The sequence below is a fragment of the Caloenas nicobarica genome, chromosome 1 (assembly GCF_036013445.1).
Source record: "Caloenas nicobarica isolate bCalNic1 chromosome 1, bCalNic1.hap1, whole genome shotgun sequence".
NCBI lineage: Eukaryota > Metazoa > Chordata > Aves > Columbiformes > Columbidae > Caloenas > Caloenas nicobarica.
The window spans coordinates 94165249-94188676 of NC_088245.1; the positions used below are offsets into that span (position 1 = coordinate 94165249).

The following is a 23428-nucleotide window of genomic DNA, read 5'->3' on the forward strand; positions in this document are numbered from 1 at the left end:
CTGCTTACAAGCATAGAGCCGATAACATAGCACACCATTCTACCAAAAGCTGTTAAAAGGCCAGGTAATACAATACTGGACAAAATACTCTCATCCTAATACAGATGGGTCAAGGTGATAAAGTATGCAAACCTCTATGGCGCCACAATAAACACTTACTATCAGCAAGATTGACATTTTCATTACAGAAAGCAAGAAAACAGATTAGAAAGAGGTACTTTACTCCAGTGCAGTACAAAGCCTTAGAAAAAAGGTAGTTAAACTCAGAGTTTCACACTAACATAGCTTGAGCCCAACTCATACAGTCATGAGTTGGAGCTTCAAAGAAAGCTCCACACCTCTGCACTTTAAGTCAGGCACGGCTGTGACCCACTATTCTTACAATGCTGTTTTCTTCACGTTAACTAGTGCTTCTGCTCTAGTTTCACTACATCCACATAAGGCACAGACAGTGCCCCTGCACAGTCTGTTTCCTACCACGCTGCACAGAGCTTTAGTATTAAGCAGCAGGAAACTAAATACAATCCAAGACACTAAAGGAAAGTTTAAAAAAGGTTAGGCACATGATTCAAATTGAGTTCTGAAGGACACTCTTAGAAAACCAATTTCATAAGGTTAAAGCTTTAAATCTAACTAGTCACGAAGAATGTTTACAAAGTCCCATGAACTTTAGAGTTTTATATGGAATTTCAACTTAAACCACTCTAGCATCAGTGTCTGTTTTACATGCTCTTACATTATAATCTGCTATGTTTGTTAACACACAGCAAATTAAGACATTTGTGTTTATCCTGATACTAAGCATTCAGATGTTTACAAGACATGTTGAACTAATAAGTGAAGCAAGCTATGAGGCAGCTGGAAGATCTTCTGCAATGAAAATTCCAACCTCTGTTTAACTAGACAAACCTCTCAATCCCACTCCCTTGAAAAGGAAACAAGCAAAACTATGAGGTGCTCTTTTTCCAAAAAAATAGGTCAGCCTCAAAAGCAGGACTGGAGGAAAACATCTCATCCCTAGTCCCACTCCCCAAAAAAACTAGTAGTAAGAGTAAACAAGCAGTTCAAAAGTGATTCACAAAAATATACAGCACTCTCTCTAAACATCATAAAATGCTTCACTTTCTCATTTAAATAAAATTAATTCCCCAAGTACCAGAGCAATAGGTATAAATATACTACGGGAAAATCAAAAGAGATCAAAAAAGCAGTTATTCATTTAACTCAAACCTTTGATTGATAAGTTTGTTAAAGAGTCCCAGACAATCTTCAAAATTTTTTGAAACACAAAAGTCGAGTCAATATTTCTGACAAACTGATCTAGAGGAAAAGGTTAAAGTTCTCCTATGTGGCATCGAATTTAAGCACATAACCAAAATATCTAACAGATATAGCGGGAGGTCAAAACGAGCATTGCGCTTCTGTTCTGTATCTCAATGGGGCTGCCAACTAACTGTATTAGACACAGAAAAACAAGTGAAGTTCCACATAACAAATCTTTCCCAGTCTGAAAAAAGCTTCAAATTCTAATGGGTCCAAATTACAATAGTAGTCAGCAGGAACAAGTACAAGTAACAGATACAGAATGTTAATTAATTCGTTAGAGAGCAAAGACTATTTGGAAAGTTACAGCAAGTATAGAGTAATTATGTTTTGAGAATCGAAAGTGTCACTCTAGAACATGCTACTGTAGAGGTAAACTCTCTGCTCTAGCCAACATCAGTGAAGCTCCATCTGGAACTGTTCAGCCTGAACATAATATTTCAGATATTAGCCACTTAGAGGCTGAAAGCAAACAAATTGTGCTCAAAGGCCTAGAAAACATGACCCACAAAGAAGAAACCATTGTTCTCAAAGAAGGTAACCCAATAAAGATCCTGAAGTACTCATACTGCAAAAAGAAAATGCCTGCACTGCTGAGTATGCCTGTGGAGATTAGGAAGGAGAAACTGAAGCAACAAAGAACACCACAAAACAAGCAACAACAAAACTTGCTGAAGAAAATATTTAATGCTACAGAAACTGAATTCCTCAAATGAACACACTAGCCAAAATAGTAAACCTCCACAACCTGTACAAAAGTTTGATGTTTAGTTTTGTAAAAAACAAGCATCCAAACTAACCTAAACTGATCATGCACTATGGTAGAGGCATGATTAGTCTGAGGATTTTGATGGTCTAATTACTATAAGATTATTAACAGGCATTTTTAGTAAAGTAATAATATGGTCTTCCTTCAAATTCTTGTTATCTGATATGACACACCTGCTGATGGACTCAGTTACAAGCCCTCCTTTCAGGAGCTTATTTGCAACTGTCCATTCCATACACTTACACCACTTGCTCTCTCATGACTGGTTCACTCAGACCTCACTACTCTGAGAAGATTTCAGACTACATTGCTTTTAAAAGTCTTCTCATTCCCAGTCCTCTTAACTAGCAACCTGCTGATTCACATTTTTTCAATCTGTATTTCAAGACTACTCTCACTTCCTTTGCAAATCAAGGAACTAACAGTTACACAGGACAAAATTACCAAAAAAATAAAAGAAGTTAATTCAGAAGACATCTAAGATGGCAAATTCATTTTATTTTTAATGCTCAGTTAGTAGCACTTAAAATTTATGAAACCAAAAGTTCCATGTTCAAGAGCACCAGTGCTTTTAGCTAGCACATATTTACTCAAAGAGCAATTTCAATTACTTTTTTTCCTCCTCAGGTCTACTGCTTTTGGCTTTAACTTGAATGTTATATTCAACCTCATCAATTAAATAGCTGATTTCTCACCAAATGTTTTTCATCACTTGCTTCTTCTATTTGTGTCCTTTCCAGTTACTCTTTTGAGTAAAGGTTTTCTTCAGAGGGGCAGCAGCTAATCAGTCTTTATTACTTATTTCTTGTATTCTGATCCACAAGCAGATATTCAGCTTTTGTCATGTATTTTTTAGAAGCTTTTAACTCTTCAAAGCTGTGTATATGAATCCATACAAAATCTGTTAGCATCAGTTTGTCTTCAACTGGGTCACTGTGACATCCTTAAATCACTTCAAAACTAGTTTTTTTATTCTCAACGACAAAACTCTGAGAAATAACAGACAGCCTTCAGCTTTGAGAAAAGTAACTCATTCTGAGTTACGTTCATTAACATGTTACAACCTGAGGTTAAGACTTCAGTTTAGTGTTGCTTGCTTAAAAATTATTTTAAAAGCTCAATTTCTTCACTTATTTGTAGGGCTGTGACTTCAAGGTGATGACAGAAATTCTACTCAGGAGATCTAGAGTAACACCAAAACACTCAGTTTTAGTCAGCTTCAGCTTTTCTGCTTTCTGTAAATCAAGTACATAGAACTTCATTTGCCCTTAAGTCAGTCCCATCACCTACTACCAACTACCTTTCATTATACCAAGAGGCAATTACATCCATGACACAAGAATTGCCACTTTCTGGACATCAGTTCATTCTTAAAAGGTTTTAATTCTAGTATGCTCTTCAGAGTCAAGTTCAGAAGTTCCAAAACTAGCATTACTACACTTTAAGTTCAACACAGATGCCAACATAATATGACAGAAGACATGTTGCAAAACAATATACTACCTAGTTCATACTTTGTATGTGCAGCTGCCTTCATGCAAGACCTCTGGCAAAGACAGCCTCTCCTTTCCTCTTAAGAGTGCAAAACTGAGAAGATAACACAGCTTCCAGTCCACAGTCCAAACTTTTAGAGATAGCTTGAATATCTCAAGTTTGCAATAAATCACCATTATTCTACAACATTCAAAACTGGATGCGAGATGCTCAGCTGTGCCACTGAAGGAGGTGAGGCTTACTGGAAGATTTCCCTTCAGGTGAGAGCAGCACTTAAGTCAAAGACAAACCTGACTTGAGCAGGATTGCTCATACAATTCACTGTATAGATGAAAAGACGACAGAAAAAGATTGATATTTGAATGCAAAATAAATGTGTGCCCTGAACCATTTACATAAATTATTGCAGACTGGGGCAGGAGGGAGTTTAATCACTGATACCACCTCTGTAGCCTCATCTTTCTATATCTCCTTGATAAAATGCTTCAAAAAGAGAAGACACTGTGATCACGATGGCAGTTCTAGATTGAGATTCCTTCCCGGCACTCCACATATAGTTCCCCATCACCTGGAAACCTAACAGCATAGCTTGTCATACTAAGGCTTTATGCTCTCACCAAGCAAAAAAAAAAAAAAAAAAAAAAACAAACACTAAAAGCAGTCATTTTAAAATTTTTTTTGTTGTTTGCTTTTAAGATCAAGGTACCAAAACTGAACAGACTATTCAAAGAACAGGTAAGCAACCAACTTATTTACATGTTGGCAGAGCATGTTCTGTTTTGTTCCCTTACTTCAACACTTGATTTGCCTACCACACCTTTTTAAAGATAACTAACACAGAAAATAATCAGTTCATGGAACTGACTATCACATACCCAAAGTCTTGCTTCCAAGTATAATCACCTCTGAGCTGATGATTTCTATATGTATATATATAAAGTTTACTCTGCCCTCCACAAAGGAGGCCTCATGGGTATCACTGAACATTTATCTAGACTTCTGCTTGTTTCATTATGAAATCACTCAGTTTCATAAGGTCTTCCGTAACTTTGTGTAATTCATCTTTATTCCAACTCCTTGTTATCAGCAGCAAGTAGCTATGTTTAATTAGGGTACTTCACACTCCAGGAAGCACAACAGACAAGATTCTGCTATCCCCCAGCACCGCCCAAAAATATAGCTTCCATGATGTGAATTCTGCCCAGAAAAAGATACTAGCAAGACCACAGTGACTGCTAACTGAAGGTTTGGGCAGATAAATGCTCTCCCATACTTCCTTCCAGACTCCAGATTGATTCCTCTACCACTTCTGTCACCTGCTCCAGTGTATGATCTCCCTCAGAAAAGTACTTTTTCCTTAAATTTATTCTGAATTTCCCACACTCCAGCTTGTTCCCATTCCCGATTGTGCTGTATCTCTGAAGACTGATTTGCTTCACCTTCTTGACATGCTCCTATCAGGCAGCAGTAAAGGCTCCTTCCCCTCTGCAGGCTGATCAAGCCCAGCTTTTGCAGCCTCCTCACACACCCTGTGCACCATCCCCCAACGAACATGGTAGATCATCACTGGGCTCGCTCTGGTACCTCAGTGTCCCTCCAGTACTGGGGAGTCCCAAACTGGACACAATGTTCCAGTGCCAAAAAGAGGTGAAGGATCCCTTCCCTCAACCTGCTGTCACGCTTAACACGGCCTGGGATTTGAGGCTCGGTGAGGAATTCTCTGTTCTTCCATGCTGACCTTCTGCCAGACCTGTTGGACTTCCCGCACATTGCAGTGGACATTTATTGTAGTTTGAAGAGGTTTCTCTTGAAGATTAGTCAGCTGTCCTCAGCATATTTGCCCACCAGAACATTACAAGCAGATCCCCAAGTAAGATAAAAATCTTTCTTCTACAGTCCAGGGTTATGATTCTAGTATCAATCTTGACCACCTTTCTCACTATTTCAAACTCCAGTCTCAAAATTACTTCAGCCAACAGGGCCACTACCTGTTGTATGATCGAGTTCTTTGTTTATGCATAATGGATCAAGTAGAGAATTTTTCCTAGTCAGCCCATGATCAACTGCATCAGCAAGTTATCTTTAACATACCCCAGATATCTCCTGGACGTTTGTGTCCAGCCCTATTGCTCTTTCGGCTGACACCAGGGTGGCTGAAATCTCCCATGAACACCACAGCCTGCAATCACGAGGCTTCTTCCAGATGCCTAAAGAAGCCATCTACTTTTTGATCAGGCCAGCAGTAGCGGATAGTGTCAACTGTTTTGGTCTGTCCCCTTAGCATTACCCATAAGCTTAACTGGCTTGTCACCTGCTCAGTGGCAAAGCTCCATGCATTCTATACACTCTTCTGTCAAGCACTACCTTTCTCAACTTCCTGAAAGGCATGGATCCAACTAATTGCACTACTCCAGTTATGCAAGATATCCCACCACATTGCCAGAATCCCAATGAGGTCATAAGTCTGCAGTTGTGCACAGTTCTCCTTTGTGCTGCCTTCACAAGGGGAGAGGAGAGAAAAAAAAACACTCTCCCATCATGCCACCCTCAGGCACTTTATTGTTCCTCATGTCTTCTTTTCAGAAGAGAAAATTTGAAGACAGCTCAACATACCTAGTTTATAGCCTTCCAATTGGAAAGAAAACTCCCATCTTGCTTTGTCAGATAGATTCTGACTCTGGCTCAGTAGATCTTGTTCCTCAAAGACATCTCAGTAGTCAGAGAAGTCGCAAGTCCTACCTCCAACAACAGCAAGATGCGTTCACTCCTACTCAAGTCTTTCATCCTCACTGGGATACGCACCCAGGTTGAGAACTTGCACTCATGTCCTTTGCCTTTGCTCTCAGAGTTCTTTAGTCACTCTTGATAATACTCAGGGTTACCCTTGGCAGAATCATGGGTGACTATATGGATATATGCAAAACATAGCAGTCAAAATACCAGACTTAGTCTCTCCATAACATCCTGGATCCAATGGCACTGAAAGAGGAAAAAAGATCTAAAGACACCAAATCAGGTGAGGAGACAGGCGTCTCCAAACCTCACAAAAAATTCCCTCTGAAAACTATCACACTCCTTTTCTTTCCAACAACTAGGTCTTTCACACAGGAGACTATTCAGATGCACAGAACTAGCCACAAACATGAAGAAACCACTAAGCAATATTAATGTCCTCTGTCTGATAACTAAAAGTGCTAAGACTACAATTTTAGGTACTCCCCTAGCAGTACAAATAGGAGCTAGTAGCCAATAAGTTAAAAAGCTTTCTTAAATAGAAATAAGTTTTTAAAAACACTTTCACAACATCTCCCTGTTGATACCTTTTTAAAAGACAGTAAAGGTACCACTGTGCTGATACGCCTTGCAGATACTGCAGAATGCATGACCTATGGAATTAGCAAACTAAAATGTGACCCTGCATGTTACCAAAAGCAATAGCTGACTGATATATCTTCATAAGCAAGTCTTTCTGCCATTAGTTCAATTAGGTTATTACATAAAGGTCCAGAAATGAAAAAAGAACTGTTTTTCTTTCTTAGTTTCATTTAAAGTAGCAAACGTTTCAGTGCCTGGCAAAGTTACAAACACACACTGCAACTAAGGTAATGTTATAGCAGATAACTTCAAGCCAATAATATTGTATTGAAGTATTAATAGCTGGCTGGTCTATAACTGCAAGTCTTTGTAATTGTGAATTAATACCTGATCATTCAGACACTTCCCAGTATTGACATAAGCATAAGCAAACTGCACAAGTTTACCAGAATCTACATATTAAGACCGCATGGCACACTTGTTGGAATAACAGGCAACTCAGTTGGCTATGAGAAGCAATAAAGATCTAAATCAAGAATTGGCATATTTCCATGCCTATATTTATAAGCATGTAAGTACTACATCAGTACTTAATAATTTCGTGTACTTTCTGTTCTTCCCATACTACACTGCACTTCTCAGAGTCCACTTGTCCGTACGTTACTAACAATAGCTTAAGTTTGCCTTTGTCTATGGACTCTGAGAAACAATTAACCACCAATTTCTGGATTTCACAATTTGTTTCACTTTATGTTCAAACAGACAGTCTAATAAAAAGCAATCATGCTTAAGTTTTCTAGAACTAAGCCATATTTTACCTGCTCAAAAGTAGGGGTAGGAGGAAGAAAGACTTCTGAACTGTTTGGTCAGTAACAACAAAGAGTACACAGATTGCTCTCCTTTGTCTTAGACAAGTAAGTTCATTCCGTATAAACACAAGATAGAACAAATCAGCAAAAAAACCCAGAGCTACTTTTAACACAGAGTACCAGCAATGCTGGCTGATACTAACAAGCTGAAATGATGGCCATTTAAAGCTGTGTCATATAGAGAGGCAGTGTCTAGGAAATTCTTATTAAACTTAAGAAAGAAGCTTGAAGCACAAATAACATCTCCTGAGGGTAACGAAAAAACCCCACACCACACAAAACACACTACACAGGACATTTCAGACATTTTGGGGAAACAAAAACAATGGAAAAAACTTTTACATTAACATGTTTAATTTTTTTTAATGGGATATTACTTTTATAGAGAAGCATTAAAGCAAAAAAAAAAAAATGAAGTCAAGCAGAAATGGACATTGCTCCAGCTTTAAATGGAGAAAGGAACATGGCATATTCAGACAAACTGCCTGCTGCATTTGGTGTTTTGAGTGTACAGAGTCCTTACAGGAAGCTCAAGGATAAGCTAGCAAAAAATTCTGTACAAGTAAAAATTCTTAATTTCTTAAAATAAGCACCCAGGTAACAGAATATTCTCTTATTTTTTCTCATAGGTTTTGTTTATTTGTTTGTTTTGGGGGGGTTGTTTTTTGGTTTTTTTTGTTGTTGTTGGTGGTGGTGGTTTTGTTCCCCCCCACCCCCTCTCTGGGCAGAGTGTGTGAAATTAAGTTCAAGGAAGGACCTGAAATTCTGTTAAGCATATAGCAACAGTTGTATTCAGCATTCCATCCCCCCACAATTGTACCTCCTACACTGAAATTAGAAAACAATTAAAAACTGGTCAGGAACACTGACATCTGATGTCCTAGATGAAGGAACAAGACTATCAATCCCTAGGAAAGCCCCTATTCCCTTAAGCAATCCACTGCTCCAGTGTTGATATGTTGTCTTCCTACATATCACCTACTCTAGAAAGAACAGAGGTGTTCAAGAGAGGGGAGGCTGTACTTTGCACCACATAAAGTTGCAAAGTTTCATAAGTTCAGGAAGACAGCTAAACACTGGCTTCCCATTTTAAATTATTTGTGAAGTTTAAATGTTATCTGCAGACTCTAAAAATTTCATGCCTAAATCTCAGCTGCCCATGACAAGATCTGATATGTTACCGCTACATTACAAAGTTATGCAGATGCCTGCTTTTTTTTTTTTTTTTAGCTTTTAAGGCCACACTTGACTTAGACCATCAACCCTTACCTTCTTGATGTTGCCTGCATGTCTGATACTGCAGCTAGCTGGCAAGTGAATGTCACACACATCTCAGTGCAAAAGGCTTTCCAATTACATTAGTGTTGGCCTTTGTAAATTCTTATTTTCACAGATATTTCCTAGTTATCATCTTTCCCACTGAGGCAAAAATCTCCCTCAGCCCTTAAAACTGTCACTGTACTCTAATACCTCATTTTAAAAAACCAACATGATATTGTAGACAGTCAGGACAAATTATTATATTTAGGTTCTTTGAAAATATTTTGGCAAACTTTACACTAGAAAAATTTTATGGCCAAAGTATCTTGATTTCACAAGAGAATCCAAAAGATCTCAGAATCACTGAACAGCAGCTGTTGTTTTCTTTGCACAGGAAACAACTGTAATACCAAGAAATCCTTTTTTAATATAGATAGGTACAGACTATTGGTATTTATTCACTGATGTTGAATTGATGGTGCCAAAATGACCATCTAAGCATCTGTTATTACATGCAAAATTATTGTAACTTGTGGGAGTTACCACCATATGAGCAATGCATGATCTAGGTCAGGGTTGTCAAACTCATTTTCACCGGGGGGCACATCAGCCTCGCGGTTGCCTTCAAAGGGCCAAATGTAATTTTAGGACTGTATAAACGTAACTATGCAACCGAGAGGCTGACGTGGCCCCGGGTGAAAATGAGTTGACATCCCTGCTCTACTACAAGCTATTCCAGCAAGATAACCCTTTTTGTCCAGGAACTGCATTAGGACAGTAAGCCTTGGTAGCCGATAGCCAAGTGTATTAATGTTGTATAATAGCTGCTCTATTCACTGCCAAACTACATTGTCAGTATTTGTCACACTGCCACTCAGCTCTGTGCTATAAGGGACTGGTTTTACTGGCTACTTATTGCAGTAACAGAAGACATGGAAGCAAGTCTTTAAGATATTCTCTAGAAGTTATTACTTACACTAGGAGTTAACAATGGGATCTAATTTTAAGATAAGCTTTAGCAGTCTGATTCCTTCAGAGAAAAATCTTATTTCAGACTTTTGTCATTTTAATCTTAATAGAAAAAGACTTTCAACCACTTCTACTTTTCTTCCAGGGATCGCAGCTGTAGTATACTAGCTCCTGTCTACCCATGCACAAAATGAGGCTCATTTAGACTGAAAGGGACTTCTGGAGGTTGTCCAGTCTGACCCCCAACTGAAAGCAGAGCCAACTTTGAAGTCAGATCAGGTTGCTGACGGTCATACTATAGCCAGGTTCTGAATATTTTCAAGGACAGAGATTCTACAACCTCTTTCAGTGCTTCATTCTCTGTGTAGGAAAACATACTGCTAAGACATTATTTGAATTGCCCTTGGTGTAGCTTGTGTGTGTTGCCTCTTACCCTTTCCCTGTGCATATCTAAGGAGAGCCTGTCTTCATTTTCTCTCTCACCTCCTATTAAACAGTCATAGCCAGCAATTAGGATCCCCCATTTTAGACTCTTCCCAAAGCTGAACAAACTCTCTTCTCAGCCCCTGACTCCCTATCTTAGTGGCCTTCCGCAGACACCTCAGTATCTGCCTTGTATTTGGGAGCACAAAATTGGGCACAGTACTCCAGATGTAGTCTCACAAGCTCTGAATAGTAGAGAATAATTGCTTGCTTGAACTGTCTGACCATGCCCAGTATGCTCCTTTTACACTACAAAGGCACATACTAAACCCACAAGGGCTCCATGTTCTTTCCTGTAAAGCTGCTTTTCACCAGTTAGGACCACAACTGCACTGCTGCATGGGGTCATTCCGTCCCAGAAAGACTTGGCATTTGCTTTTGTTGAATTTCATGAGGTTTCTGCCAGTTATTTCTCCAGCCTGTAGGTGTCCCACTCAATTAGCCCTAGTCTCCAGCATATCAACTGCCCCTCACAATCTGGTAGCATCCACAAACTTGCTGGAAGTGGAAGAGGGGACAGAATGCAGACAAACTGGCCCTGGACTGATCCTTAAAAGCATGCCACCAGGAACAAGCCTCTAGGTGGACTTCACAGAACCTTCTGAGTCCAGTAGTACACACAAGTTTTCACCCACTTAATAATCCACTCACCTAAACCATATCTCACCAATTTGGCCACAAGGACATTTTAGGAAACCTTGCTAAAAGCCACTCAAGTTCATAACACTCACCATTCTTCCTTTGTCCACAGTCTTGTCCTATGTACTTACAGCAATCAATTCAGGACCTCTTTCCAGAGCCGTCTCAAATTGTGTAGACAACTCGTTTTCTTCACTTCAGTTTTCACCTTATTTGCAGCCACATCAATTTATCACACCTAAGCCATGCCTCTGGAGTCTTGGCAAACACAGCTGTAAGGTAGCTCTCTCAAACTACACCACCAAGGGAACTTTCACTAACAGTTCCCTAGAATCCCATAGTCTTCAGCAAGGCAGAACACTCTCAGCAGAATTTTTAGAAGATCTTACATGAAGTTTACACAAAACTATTAATCAACAACAGATTTATATTCTGATTTGTCAGAAGGTAACATAAGTTATTAAATGTTCACGTAAAAACACTGACGCATCAACTGTGATAATTACTCTGGTTATAGTCAAAAGCCTTACTATTTTACAGCCATTAAACTTGTCTCATACACATAGAATCATAGAATGGTTTAGGTTGAAAGGGACCTTGAAGATTGTCTAGTCCAAACCCCCTGCCATATAAGCTACATGCAGAAGCTTGAACTATCTGTGATACCACAAACTGCTGAAACACAGCTACGCAGAACTCAGTATACCTCTTCCTACACCGGATATCCTGGATAAATGCATATATTGCACTTGCCAGTTACCAGAGGAAGACTACTTTGTGCTACCTCAGCTACCAATAACACACTGAAACTTTCAACAAGATGCATTTACACCTCCTAAGTAGCGATTAATGGTGTGGTCACAACCATCACATTCTCATGGTTGATTTCTTTAGATCTACAGTGCCTCTTTAAATGTTAAAGTACCTTAAAGAAGTCATAACATTCTGTTTCAAGAAAGTTTACCTTTTGAAGTCAAGAGTGCGTGGAAGTGTTTAAAGCACAGAAGCAGCATCACTGGAAAAGGGCCAATCAGTGGGTTTTATAATGCAAATACTATCAATCTTTATAAATACATTCAAAAATGCAATTAAGCTTAACAGCTCTTGATTTTTGCTTCTCTGACCTCTCGTAACCATCTTCAGCAGAGCTGACTAAATACATTTTTATTGTGGCAAGGGCGAACAGGTGATGTAGGAGAACTTAAAGAAGGAATTTGGGAAAAAAATACTGCAAGTTAATACAAGTCAAAAGTTTTGTCCCCTCAGTTCTCTGTTATTATGAACAATTTCCTTGCATTTGGTGTAATTTAACTTATGCCTGACTAAAATGGCCATTGTTCTACCAGATTATGTACACTGAAAAAAAGCAAGTAAAGCTAGTTATGCAACTTGAACATATTCTTAACTTTTTCACATTCTGTCTCCAGCACCCCTTCATCCAATAGGCTGCTCTTAAGTGCGCCTGTCCCAGCAATAATTAGTTTAGAGCTTAACCATATGCAGCATGGGTGGTATTGCAGGTAAAAGAGCAGCAACAGAAGTGGGCAAAGAATGCCCACATGAAACAGGATTAAGAAAAAGTTAAGTCAAACGCTAATTTGTAATCTTCTAACTCAAGGGCTACTGAAAATAATAGATGCAAAAGTAACTAATACATTAATCAAGTAATCTTAGTTTGTTTCTTCCCCTGATCTGCAGGCACATCAACTATGGAGACCTGTTCGAATAACCTTTATTCCACTTTCAGTGAGTATGTTTTTTTGGCAGGAGATTGCCATTTCAATGATTTCAAATTCTGCATGTGCCACTGCATTACAGTGATAGCACTAGCACCTTCTAAGTATTTAAAACAACAGTCACTTAAGGAAAACATTCTGTTGTGTTCAAACTAACCCCAGGAAGATGATATACTAAGGCCAAGTTGAAAAACTGTCATGTTATAGCAGCTTTGACTAATAGAAAAGGAGAAAATAATGATCCCCATAGACATATAAAGGTATCTTAAGTGACAGATAATGAAAATTTTGATATAGGAGTGGGGACAGAAAGGGGAAATCAGCAAGAGTCATCTACTGCTGCAGGTAATCCTAGTACACCAGTCAACTCAAGACAAGACACACTTGACTAGCCTTCAGTTGAGAATGCAAAACCATGCTTTTTTGAAGTATTATAAAATTAAAATTGCTTTTAGTTCTGCACACTACTCGAAAAAACAACTGAAAAGCAAAAATACTGACCAGAAGAATGCAGTAGTGATAAAAGAGGATAGTCTGGAAGCTCATTACTTTTCACTACCTGAACAGTGACTTTCTTGACAACATGCTGATGTTAAACTTTACCTACTCATTTCCCCACACTTGGGAAAACACAGGTAAAAGGACAGAGATAAAGCTTCAAGACTTTGAAAGGTTTTCATTCTTGCTGCTAGTTTTATTCTATTGGTAACTCATGGACAGAAAGACCAATTTTTGAGTTCACATTTGAAAGAGTACCAAGTCTAAAAGTTAATTACCTTAAAAGAATGAGGAAAAAAAATAACATTTGCAGTATCCATTTAATGGGTAATTAAAGACAGTTTGTTTGGTTGCTGTTTTTACTGTGACTTGGAAGATGATGTTCTGTGCCTTGAATGGCTTCACCATGAGCCTGTGTACCAAGTTGTGCAGTAAGCAACCATCAGTCTAGCTTTTCTAGAACCATGGTAAGTATTGGCTGTGAGCCCTCTCAAGAGTCATACTTACACATAACTACACCTCGTTTTAACCCACTACTTTACAACTTCACTGTCTTTTCACATTCAAGGGAGTAAGACAAGTTCTCACATAACAGCTTTTTCATTTCTCCTCACTTTATAGATGGAAAAACAATATTCATTTTCCCTGATATCATCTTCACTGCACATTTTGCTGTTTAATTGCTTCTCATCTATTTCCTTTTATTTTATCCACATTCACTCATTCCAATCTTTTCTTTCTTGGTTATTCTTGGGATTTCTTCCCATACTTCCATGATACTCTTTTCTACGCAATCCATCTGCTTTCTAACCAGGAACAGTGAACACTGTTGATGACCCCTTTACCTCTAACAAGAAAGCCTGATCAACCTATCTCATGCCCAATCCAATCATTCATCATCTTCTCCATCCTCTCAATAAAAATACATGACTGCATTTCAAATAGCTATGATATCTGAGGCACTGAATGCAAACGTCCTTCAAATAGGTACTTTTCAAAAAATCTTGGTTTAAATAGCATAACCCTAAAAACCAACCAAACAAAAAAACAAACACCGCACACAAAACCACACATACCACCACAGAACATTTTGGGTTAGAACATACCTTTAAAGATCATATAAAACAAACAAAACCAAACACCAACAACACATGGCATAACAAATAATAATTAATCACACCTACAGCTATTCTCCACTAAGAAAATCGGCCACTCAGTATTCAATTGTCAGGTCCCTAAGAAAATTCCTCACAGCAATGCCTGCACCAGTATCTATATACCAGTCAATATAGTAGTCATCGGGATTAAAAAAAAAAGTTCAAATAATCCTGATTCAATACAACATATTCATTTGAAGTTGGAAACAAGAAGCCCAAGTACAAACACAAACAGTGCTAGAGCAAATTAATCTGTCACCACACAGCTCACCTTGAAGAGGCAACATACCAGGACTCCAGAGCAAGTGGACGACACAAGCCATCTCAGCACTCTCACTTCTTTGCAGACTTACCTAACCAGTCTGTAGCCACACGTTCTGATAACTCTGGACAAAGTTGCATTCAACCACAGGACAGCAGGTCAAGCTGCTCCACAGCAACAACATGGTGCAACACAGGTTGGAAAGTAATACTCTTCAAGTTCATTGCTCTTCAACAGACAACTGAATCAACACTAAGAAAGGGACATTTACTAACAGCACTGCAAGTAGTTGGCACTTCGCAAAATTACCTTCTACCAGTTTGTATACCAGGTTTCGTACTTCTCTTACCCTACTTCCATTCCTTACTTATTTTCCTCCTAAAAATTGAGATTTAGACTGTCAATTCTAGAGCTTCTAACTCAATTTTTCTTTGAGCTCCACAAATGGTACTTATTAGCCCCACACACTGCTTACTGAAGCAACATATCCCCAATTCCTTTTCCCATTTCACAGCAGATACATTTACATCTGTGTTTTTGCATACCTTAAAAGCTCTAACACCAGCACCTGAAGGGTAATCAGCTGGCACAGCTGCTCTGTAAAGGCACATATTTTGCTGCTCCTTCTACAGAACAGTCCTTCATTTCCCAATACCATCCTGGGAGCAATACTACATAAAGGTAATAGGAGAGAGAACAGCCTAGATTTGACCATTTTTCCAAACAAGATACTCAACTCTGTGATCTTAAAAGAAATATAAATCCTGCTAGAGCCTTCTTTTGTTCAATATCAAGCAATCTTCCAATTCCATGACATAAAATTAAGGAGGCAAGAGATAAACACATTGTTTAAATCAATAAGCTCTTCAACCTTTATGTAGCACAAGTGGCTAAACAACCATCACAATTCTTTTATAATACTCAAGGCATTCAGATCTTAACTCAAATAACATTACACTTCACTTTCATATATATGGGAGTTCTTGCACAGTAGAAGCCAAAAACGGTAGTTGGCATCCTCACTTTTCATTCATCCTACACTTGTATTATCCAAACCTTTATAATCCAACCCTTCTAGCTCCACCAGAGTCTGGAGTTGCTGTTACTTCAGATTCCACATGCATTTGCTCTTTTTCTTCCCCTTTCTTTTTCTTTTTGTTTGAGTGTTGGAGGTTTTTTTGGTAATATTTGTCTGAGGAATTATAGATCAAATAACTCATCATTTCCAGCTGTCAGTCAAAATGACTGCATAAAAACTGATCAGATTTTACAGTGAAGTTATTCTACACAGGGGTTTTTTTGTAGTGCTGTTTTCAATTTTTCCTTCTGCTAGCATTATCAGAAATGACCGAGCAGTAGGAAGAATGGTCACCAACAGTATTCAGAAATTTTGAGTTCCGTCAACATCTAATCATGCTCAAAATATATTTACGAGCACTCTTAACAAGCACTGTCATTTTTCCTTCACACTCACGAGTGACAGATAATGAAAACAATTGTAGGAAATTTCAGGGGGGAATAAAGTACTCTAAAAACTAAGATATTGACAAAAAAAAAATCATCTTCCCCTGCTTCTTACCTCACAGTACTAAAGTCATTAGTAGTTTTTTTAAGTTCCTCCTTTTATCCATAGATTATACTTCAAAATTTTGCACTTGAAAAAGAACATTATTTCAATACAACATTCCCACTTTTGGCAAACGTTCTGAAGTGTTATCAGTCAAGTTCACATATGCCAAAAGTAATCTGGGAAGACTGACATCTAAATTACACTCATCGAGTCTAAAATAGTAAGCCAGCGCATGACACAGCACATCCATGCTCTTCACTTCATTGTTACTATTATCTTCATACTTACATGTAAAAATAGCTTGGCAGGGTTAGGCCAAGTCTTCAACTTCACATTTTTAATCAGAAAAGAGCAGAAATCACCCTGAACAAAGGGAGAGGAAAAACACTGCTAGTGCAAGAAGTTTGCCAACCCTATGAAAACTAAGTCTTCAAGCCTTAAGGTTTTGAAATGCCGCACCTTCCTAATACTGAAAAAGTCAGTTTACCACAAAAAAGACCAATACTGTCTAAGTGTGTGTTTGTCATCAACTAAGAGCTCCAAAGTTTCATGTCTGAGAAATTAAACTGTTGGATGTATTTTAAAGAGGAAGAAAAACAGGTCTCTAACACTTTTTTAAAAACAGTCAGCCAAGTAGATCTAGAGAACATACAATAAGGCAATAGATCTTGTTTCAGTTTTTCAACAGCAACTTCATTTAATAGCTGATGATCTATTAAAAAATAAGAAAGACACCCATTTAGAGACCTGATCCTGTAGCCAGGACATACTCTATGCAACACAGAAAAATTTCTGCATAAGCAATCCAACTTTTAGACCATCTCACAAACATATGTTTCATCTTCTCTAAAGAAGCATCCCAGTAATCTCTGGCTAACAAGAGAATCACCCAGTCCCGCAGAACTCTTATGCTGTAACTTGCATTGCAGTCATTATTCAGCTTGGTTAGGACCACATCTGTCCTCTCAACTAAATTCATGTGAGCACATTAGCTCTCAGTAAAGTGAAACAGCAACAGATTCACCATCAGAACAAGGAATGACAGTGAACTACTCTTCCTTCTCCGAAATAAACCCTTCTGTCTTTCCCGTCGTTGCTTTTCTTTAGGGACAGATATAACATACACAATTTCACAGGGTGCTCTTTGAACAAATGCATGTCTTTAAGCTTAAATTAGTAATAATAATCTTTTCTGAAAGCTACATCATTGCCAGAGGGGGGAGACTATTACATGCAAGAGCACAATCTTACAGCAGCAGTGTCTCAACTCCCTCCCTGAAAAAGGATTTCTCAGATACTATACAATGGCTTTATGGTGGCATAGCTTGCAAGTTCCTCAGTATTTTTATCACATGAACCTCCAGAGACTACCTCCTCTAACTTGTTCCTGTTTCCTTCAAGGGAAAGGACACGGTGTAGCCTATAATAAAATACCCTTGCCAACTATTCATTACTGCACTGGGAATACAACAGCAGGATTATGGTTTTTGATGAGCTCTTGCCCAAGTCCACTTTTTTCCCCCCCCCTCATCTTTCACTGCCGTAAAGATGACACTATACACGCTACGTTGCATGCAGTAAAGAAAAACAAAAAATCCTGCTCCGATTTCGCTTCCAACTGCTACGTTGCTTTCTTGTTTTCCACAGATAAAAAAAAGCAGGAGGGGTGGGGGCAGCATTTTCCTACGAGCGGTCACATCAAACCACATGGGGGGCCCGCACCGCAGTGCCCCAGCAGCAGCTGCTCGAGATGAGGGTGATGCAGCGTACACACATTTTCACAACAAGAGATAAGCGATCTAAAACCATAAACCCACAGTAACCAGCACCGATTTCACCCTAATTAAGAGCAAACAACGAAAGAAGCCAGCAACACCAGAAGCAAAGAGCGAATTCTTCCTCCGCCGAAGTACACCGGGAGAACACGAAGACCCGCCGTTCTGTCCTTCCCACAGGCAGGAGGGAGGAGCAGCCGTGAATCTCCGCAAACAAGCGAAATTCCGCCGTTCAGGACGGGAATTACGGCGGAAAACCCGCCGCCCGTCAGGCCGGGGGAGAGGAGGAGATGTCCCAGCCCCACCACCGGACCAGCGGCGGACAAACTCGCCCCGGCGCCCCGCCCCGGGCTGCGGCCGCCCCAGCCAGCCGGGCGGCGCGGAGCCGACCGCCGAAGAAACTTCGCGGAGAGGCGCCCGGCGGGGCGGCTCCCGTCCCCGGGCCCCGCGCTCGTAACGGTCCCCGGCGCGGCAAGTGAAGCCAACGGGCCGGCACAACGGCCCTGCCGGCACCCGCTCCGGCCGGCCACGGCCTCGAAGCGGGTGTGAGTCCCGGCGGCGGCGCTAGCGGGGGAGGTGGTTCTCGGGGAGAAGGCGGAGAAAAGCGCCCGGGGGTCTCCCGGGCTCGGGGCAGGCTCCGGCTCCTCCTCGCCTCTCTCTTTCACAGTCGTTCTCGGGGGAAACTCCCGTGAACCCGGTCACGTCTTCCCCGCCATGCCCGTCCGGAGGGCGGCCGGCAGGCAACCGCCACCCCGCCCCGCCGGCCGCGCACACAAAGTTTCCCCCAACTCGGCCGAGTCCCCCGGCGCTGCCGGGGCTCGGGTTTCTCTCCTCCCTCCACCCGCCCCCTCGCCCTGCCCCGGCCGCCAACGGGAAAAAGTTTCACTTACTGCAGCAGAAGCGAGAGAAAACCAGCCCCAGCAGCCCCAGCCCCGGCCCGGGAGGCACCGCCGAGCGGAGCCGCCGCCGCTGCTGCCTCCGCCGCTGCCACCACCACCACCGAGGGGAGGCACGGCCGCCGGCCGCTGGAAAAAGTTCCCGGCAGGCGGGAGGAGCCGGCGAAGGGGGGAAACCAGCAGCAGCCTCCGCAGCGGCTTCGGCCTCTGCCATGCTCCGGGCTCAGCTCCCAGTCGCCGCCGCTACGATACCCGCCTGCCCGTTCCCTCGCTCCCCAACCAGCCGCCGCCTCCCCGCAACGGGTGCGTGTGTCACTGAGCAGGCAGGCGCTGCGCGCCGCTCCCCGCCCTCCTCAGAGCGGGCCACACCACCCCGCCGCGGGGAAGGGGGGGGGGTGGGAGGGCGGAGAGGAAGGTGTGTGCCGCGCGCGTCTACCTCGACCCCCGTCCCCCCACTTTTCCACCCGCCCGGGGACAAGTCGCCTCGACCCCGCCTCTCCCGGCCCGCTCTGTGGACTCGCAGACGCTCCGCGCGCCGGAGGGGTTCCCCTTGGCAACGCGGGCGGCGCGGGCAGCTGGTGGGAGGGGGGGGTACCAGAGTGTCCTCCCCCGGGGGGGCTGTTGGTACGTCCCGCCCCGCCCCCTCCACCGCCCCGCCCGCCACCGCCCCGAGCGTGGTCGGGGGCGCCGCGCGCCCCGGTTGACTCACCGCCCGGCCCCCGCTCCCGCCCTCTCCCGCTCGCCTCTCCCGCCGCCCCCGGCAGCCGCCCGGCCTCCTCCGCCCTTCCCGGCCCGCTTTGCCCCTGCGGAGAAGGGAAGCTCCGCCACGCGTCCACCCAGCCGCTGTCCGGCACACGCCGGCCGCGGGCCCGGCTGAGGCAACGGGAAGCCAGCGAGAGAGGGGAGCTGTGCGGCCGTGGGATCCCGCGCTGCCGGGCCGGGCCGGGCGGCGGCTGCTCCGCGGCCTGGGGACCGGTCAGCAGCGCATGCCCCGGGCGGGGTCCCCCGGAGGACGGTGCGGGGACTGGTCGCAGCCCGCTGCGCCGGGCGCGGTGACGGGCGTTCCCGTTCGCCCGGCCGCCGGGAGTCCGGTCAGGGCCGTTTTGGGCTCCTCTGGAGGGGGCGGCCGGCGCAGCTCTCTCCTCCGTACGACGAACCGTTTCCTCCTCCACGGGGACCCCGCCCGCTGCGGGGCCGGGGCGCAGCCGATCCCGCGTGGGGCAGCGGGCGCTCGGCTTTATCGCCGTGGGTTTGCCAACAGTAAACTTTCCCGCCGCCGCCCCCTCGTCCGTTACTCTGCCGTTGGCTGGCCCCTCGTGAGAGGCACGTAGTGCGCTACCTGGTGACCCCGGGGGTGCCGGGCAGGGGCACCCGTGCCCACAGCACCTCCCCCCGTGGCTGGTGTCGGCGCCTCGGCAGCCCAAGGCGAGGGAGCATCGAGTGCAGGGGTGCGAAAAGATGCGGACCCCATCCTAAACCCGTGAGAGATGGCTGTACCCGAAGGCAAGACTGTGGCAGAACTAGTGGGGGGGCCTGAAGCCATCAGGGAGCAGCGTGAGCCCTGCACAGAAATCGCCAAATATGGCCCTGTGCAGCCCTCGCAGAGGGGCCTGGGGGGCCCGGGGGCAGCAGGGAGGGTTTCTGTCACGCCAGCGCCTGCGGGGATTCTTGGCTGTGGCACAGCACATAGCTTTGCTCTGGGTAAGGCTGTCATGGATGAGGGCAGAGCTGCTCCGCAGGGAGCGGTGGTGCCCCAGCCACAGGCGGAGACCAGTGCTGTAACTGAGGTGACAGGGCAGAGTGGCCACTCTGGAGGTGAGGAGGGGATTTGTGCTTTTGCCCAAGGTCCCAGGAGTCCAGCTAAGGGCTGTCTTGGAATTAAAGCAGGCTGTAATCAGGTCACAAAATTAAAGGCAACTCTTCTAGGAAATACAGTTTCTTTGCTGCATCTCGGCACTGATCTGAATGTTGGTGATGTGGGCACAGTGTCAATGGGTGTATCCCCAAATCAGATTTTTGACAGCAAAATACAGAAGCTCGAAAGAATTGGGTTGAGAGTCTTGCTTCATTACAATCTAGGTGTGCTTTTTCATTTCAAATGCACTATCCTTGCAAAACTTCAAGGAAAATATTGGATAGCTGCATATGCCATACCTACTGCTGAGACATCTACTGGGAGCAGGTTCCATATAAGCCCTACCTTTTCCCCAATATAGTGTAATATGCAATAATTTCCTTTAATGGTGGACATGAACAGCAGTTTCTCTCAAAGCTATGCATGGTTAGGTTTATCAGATGCTCACAATAGTATGTTCATCCGGTCTTCAGCTACACTGAATGTTTGCCAATTAACTGGCCTCATTAATTTGTAACTGCAAAACAAAACAGAATTCAGGCAAAGAGTTACTAGAGGCAAACTGCTAGCCATGATGGACATTAGATGTTCATCAACATTTTGCTATGCAAACCAATATAACGGAGAGGACTCTCAAAGTTTTGTGAAATCAATGTAAATCTGTAAATCTCATCTTCAGCCAGTACAAAACTGTTCTCATGCCAATTTGCTCTGGGATTAGGACTCAGGATTGCTCAGGTGGTACACTGGGTCTTGTCTGAAAGTGCGTAAACAGATTCGTATGACAGTTTGTTTAAAGGAAAAAAAGAGGTTTTCCCACTCTGCTGATACTTTTGAAGCCTGGCCCTTTGTTGTTAGACTCTTTGCTGTTTTGATTCTGTGGAAACCAGTATATTCCACCATGCCAATAATCCTAGGTAAATATAATACTGAATTAATCATTAGAGCCCAATTTTTATTTATGCTAAGAGCCTTTTTACATGGGAAAATTGATGAGCGTAATTGTAGCAGAATAATTTATACTGGTATGGCTTTGCTGATGTTACATTCCAGGTAGATGTTGTAATTGGGTGTAATTATTGCATTTCCCTGTATAGATGAGTCCTATATAGATAAATCCCCTTTTATAGTTAATAGTCAAAGCAAATTACATCTCATAATTACATTTACACCAAGTTTAAAGCACTCTTAGGATGCGCAGGAAATATAATGGGACCATAGCGTAATTGAGAGTGCAACCCTTAAAATCCTATTTGTAACAACTATAATCAAATTGTCATCTGCTAGAATATTTTCAGTTCTTCTCATTCCAAAACAACAAAAGGCATTAAGTCTGTTTAAAATAAAATGTTTTGAAGGTCTAGCACCAAAATATGTACATCAATTCGATTCATGCAGGCTAAGGAAGCAAATGCAGTTTGTCATATTTAAACAGAACCATGCCCAGTCTGTAGGTAACATCTTCCACTGCCAGATTCAGCGCTGTTGTAATCAGGCATCCTGGGGAATTTGTGATACAAAAGGAAATTTGACTTCATGATATCAAGGCTAAATTTGACTCCCCGATGCTTAGAACACTCCTGAAGGCATGATGCTCCCAACAATTAATCTTGCATAATATTGTATAAATGCGTATAGGACACACTGTCTTGGTTCTTGTAAATCCTTTGCTATTTTTTTCCATAAAAATATGGTTTTCCACAGTTGGCAGCAGTCCTGTTCAAAAGCATTTTTGAGCTGTGGAAAGACAAAAGACTGTACTTCATTTCCAGTCCATATTTCCCTCTCTTTCTGGCCATTGTCCACCCACCTGCCCTTCCCCCCGTCATGAAAAAGAAAGCCCTTACCCTTAATTTAGACCAGGGTGTTTGGCAAGCATTTACTTCTCCCTTCTTAACCCTTTTCATCATTTGAAAACAAAGTCCTAGAGCAGTGTGAAATTATCTTATATGCATAACATTTGAAGTGACGGCGCAAATTCCTGCTGGAATGAAGGGCTATTCACTTCAGTGGGAATCGGCAAATAGATTTGTGGCAGAACAATGTGCTTTTCTGAAAACTCTCGCTTCCATTCGAATGGATGGGATGGGGCCTCCCTGGCAATGCTTGCGCACCACCACCCGTTATGACCCTTTAAAATAAAACCACACCGAACCAACCCCAAACAAAACCTGCCTTTTTTTCCATGTGCTTCCAGCTGGATGAGATACTTGGCTTGTTATTACACAGAGTTTCTGCGGTTCGCTAACAGGTGGTTGTGTTTCTGCATCCATCCTTCAGCTAAAGTCAGAACAGTTGTGTCTGTGGTTGTGCCTCAACAAAACCACCGCCAGAATTGCTATTTTCTGTGCTGTGCGGAGAAAGATGCCTGTTCAATTCCTTCTCTAGAAGTCCACAGAAAAGCATCCCTGTAGGCCGTGCAGCAGGCATGATTGACAGTGGTTCCAGCAGGCTTGGGGACTGTGGGCTGCATATTTATGTGTCTGCGTCTCCTGACCCAGCGGTGGACTTGGTGCTCTGGTCGTCCTTGAAGGGGTTTGGGAAGGGCTCAGGCAGCA

At 42.7% G+C, this 23428-nt stretch overlaps 1 protein-coding gene across 2 annotated transcripts in view; it reads right to left on the reverse strand.

The window, feature by feature from the left end:
• NECTIN3 (nectin cell adhesion molecule 3) overlaps window positions 1-19306 on the reverse strand; it is a 51788-nt gene extending 32482 nt beyond the window's left edge. The window contains exon 1 of one of the 2 annotated variants that reach the window (XM_065649317.1): window positions 19010-19306. In XM_065649317.1, coding sequence (XP_065505389.1) covers window positions 19010-19229 — 220 coding nt within the window. In that variant the 5' untranslated portion in view covers window positions 19230-19306. Of the gene's footprint in view, window positions 1-15319; window positions 15385-19009 lie in introns of those variants that run through there. The other variant, XM_065649327.1, reaches the window with a different exon arrangement.
• Between the last annotated feature and the right edge of the window lie 4122 nt (window positions 19307-23428).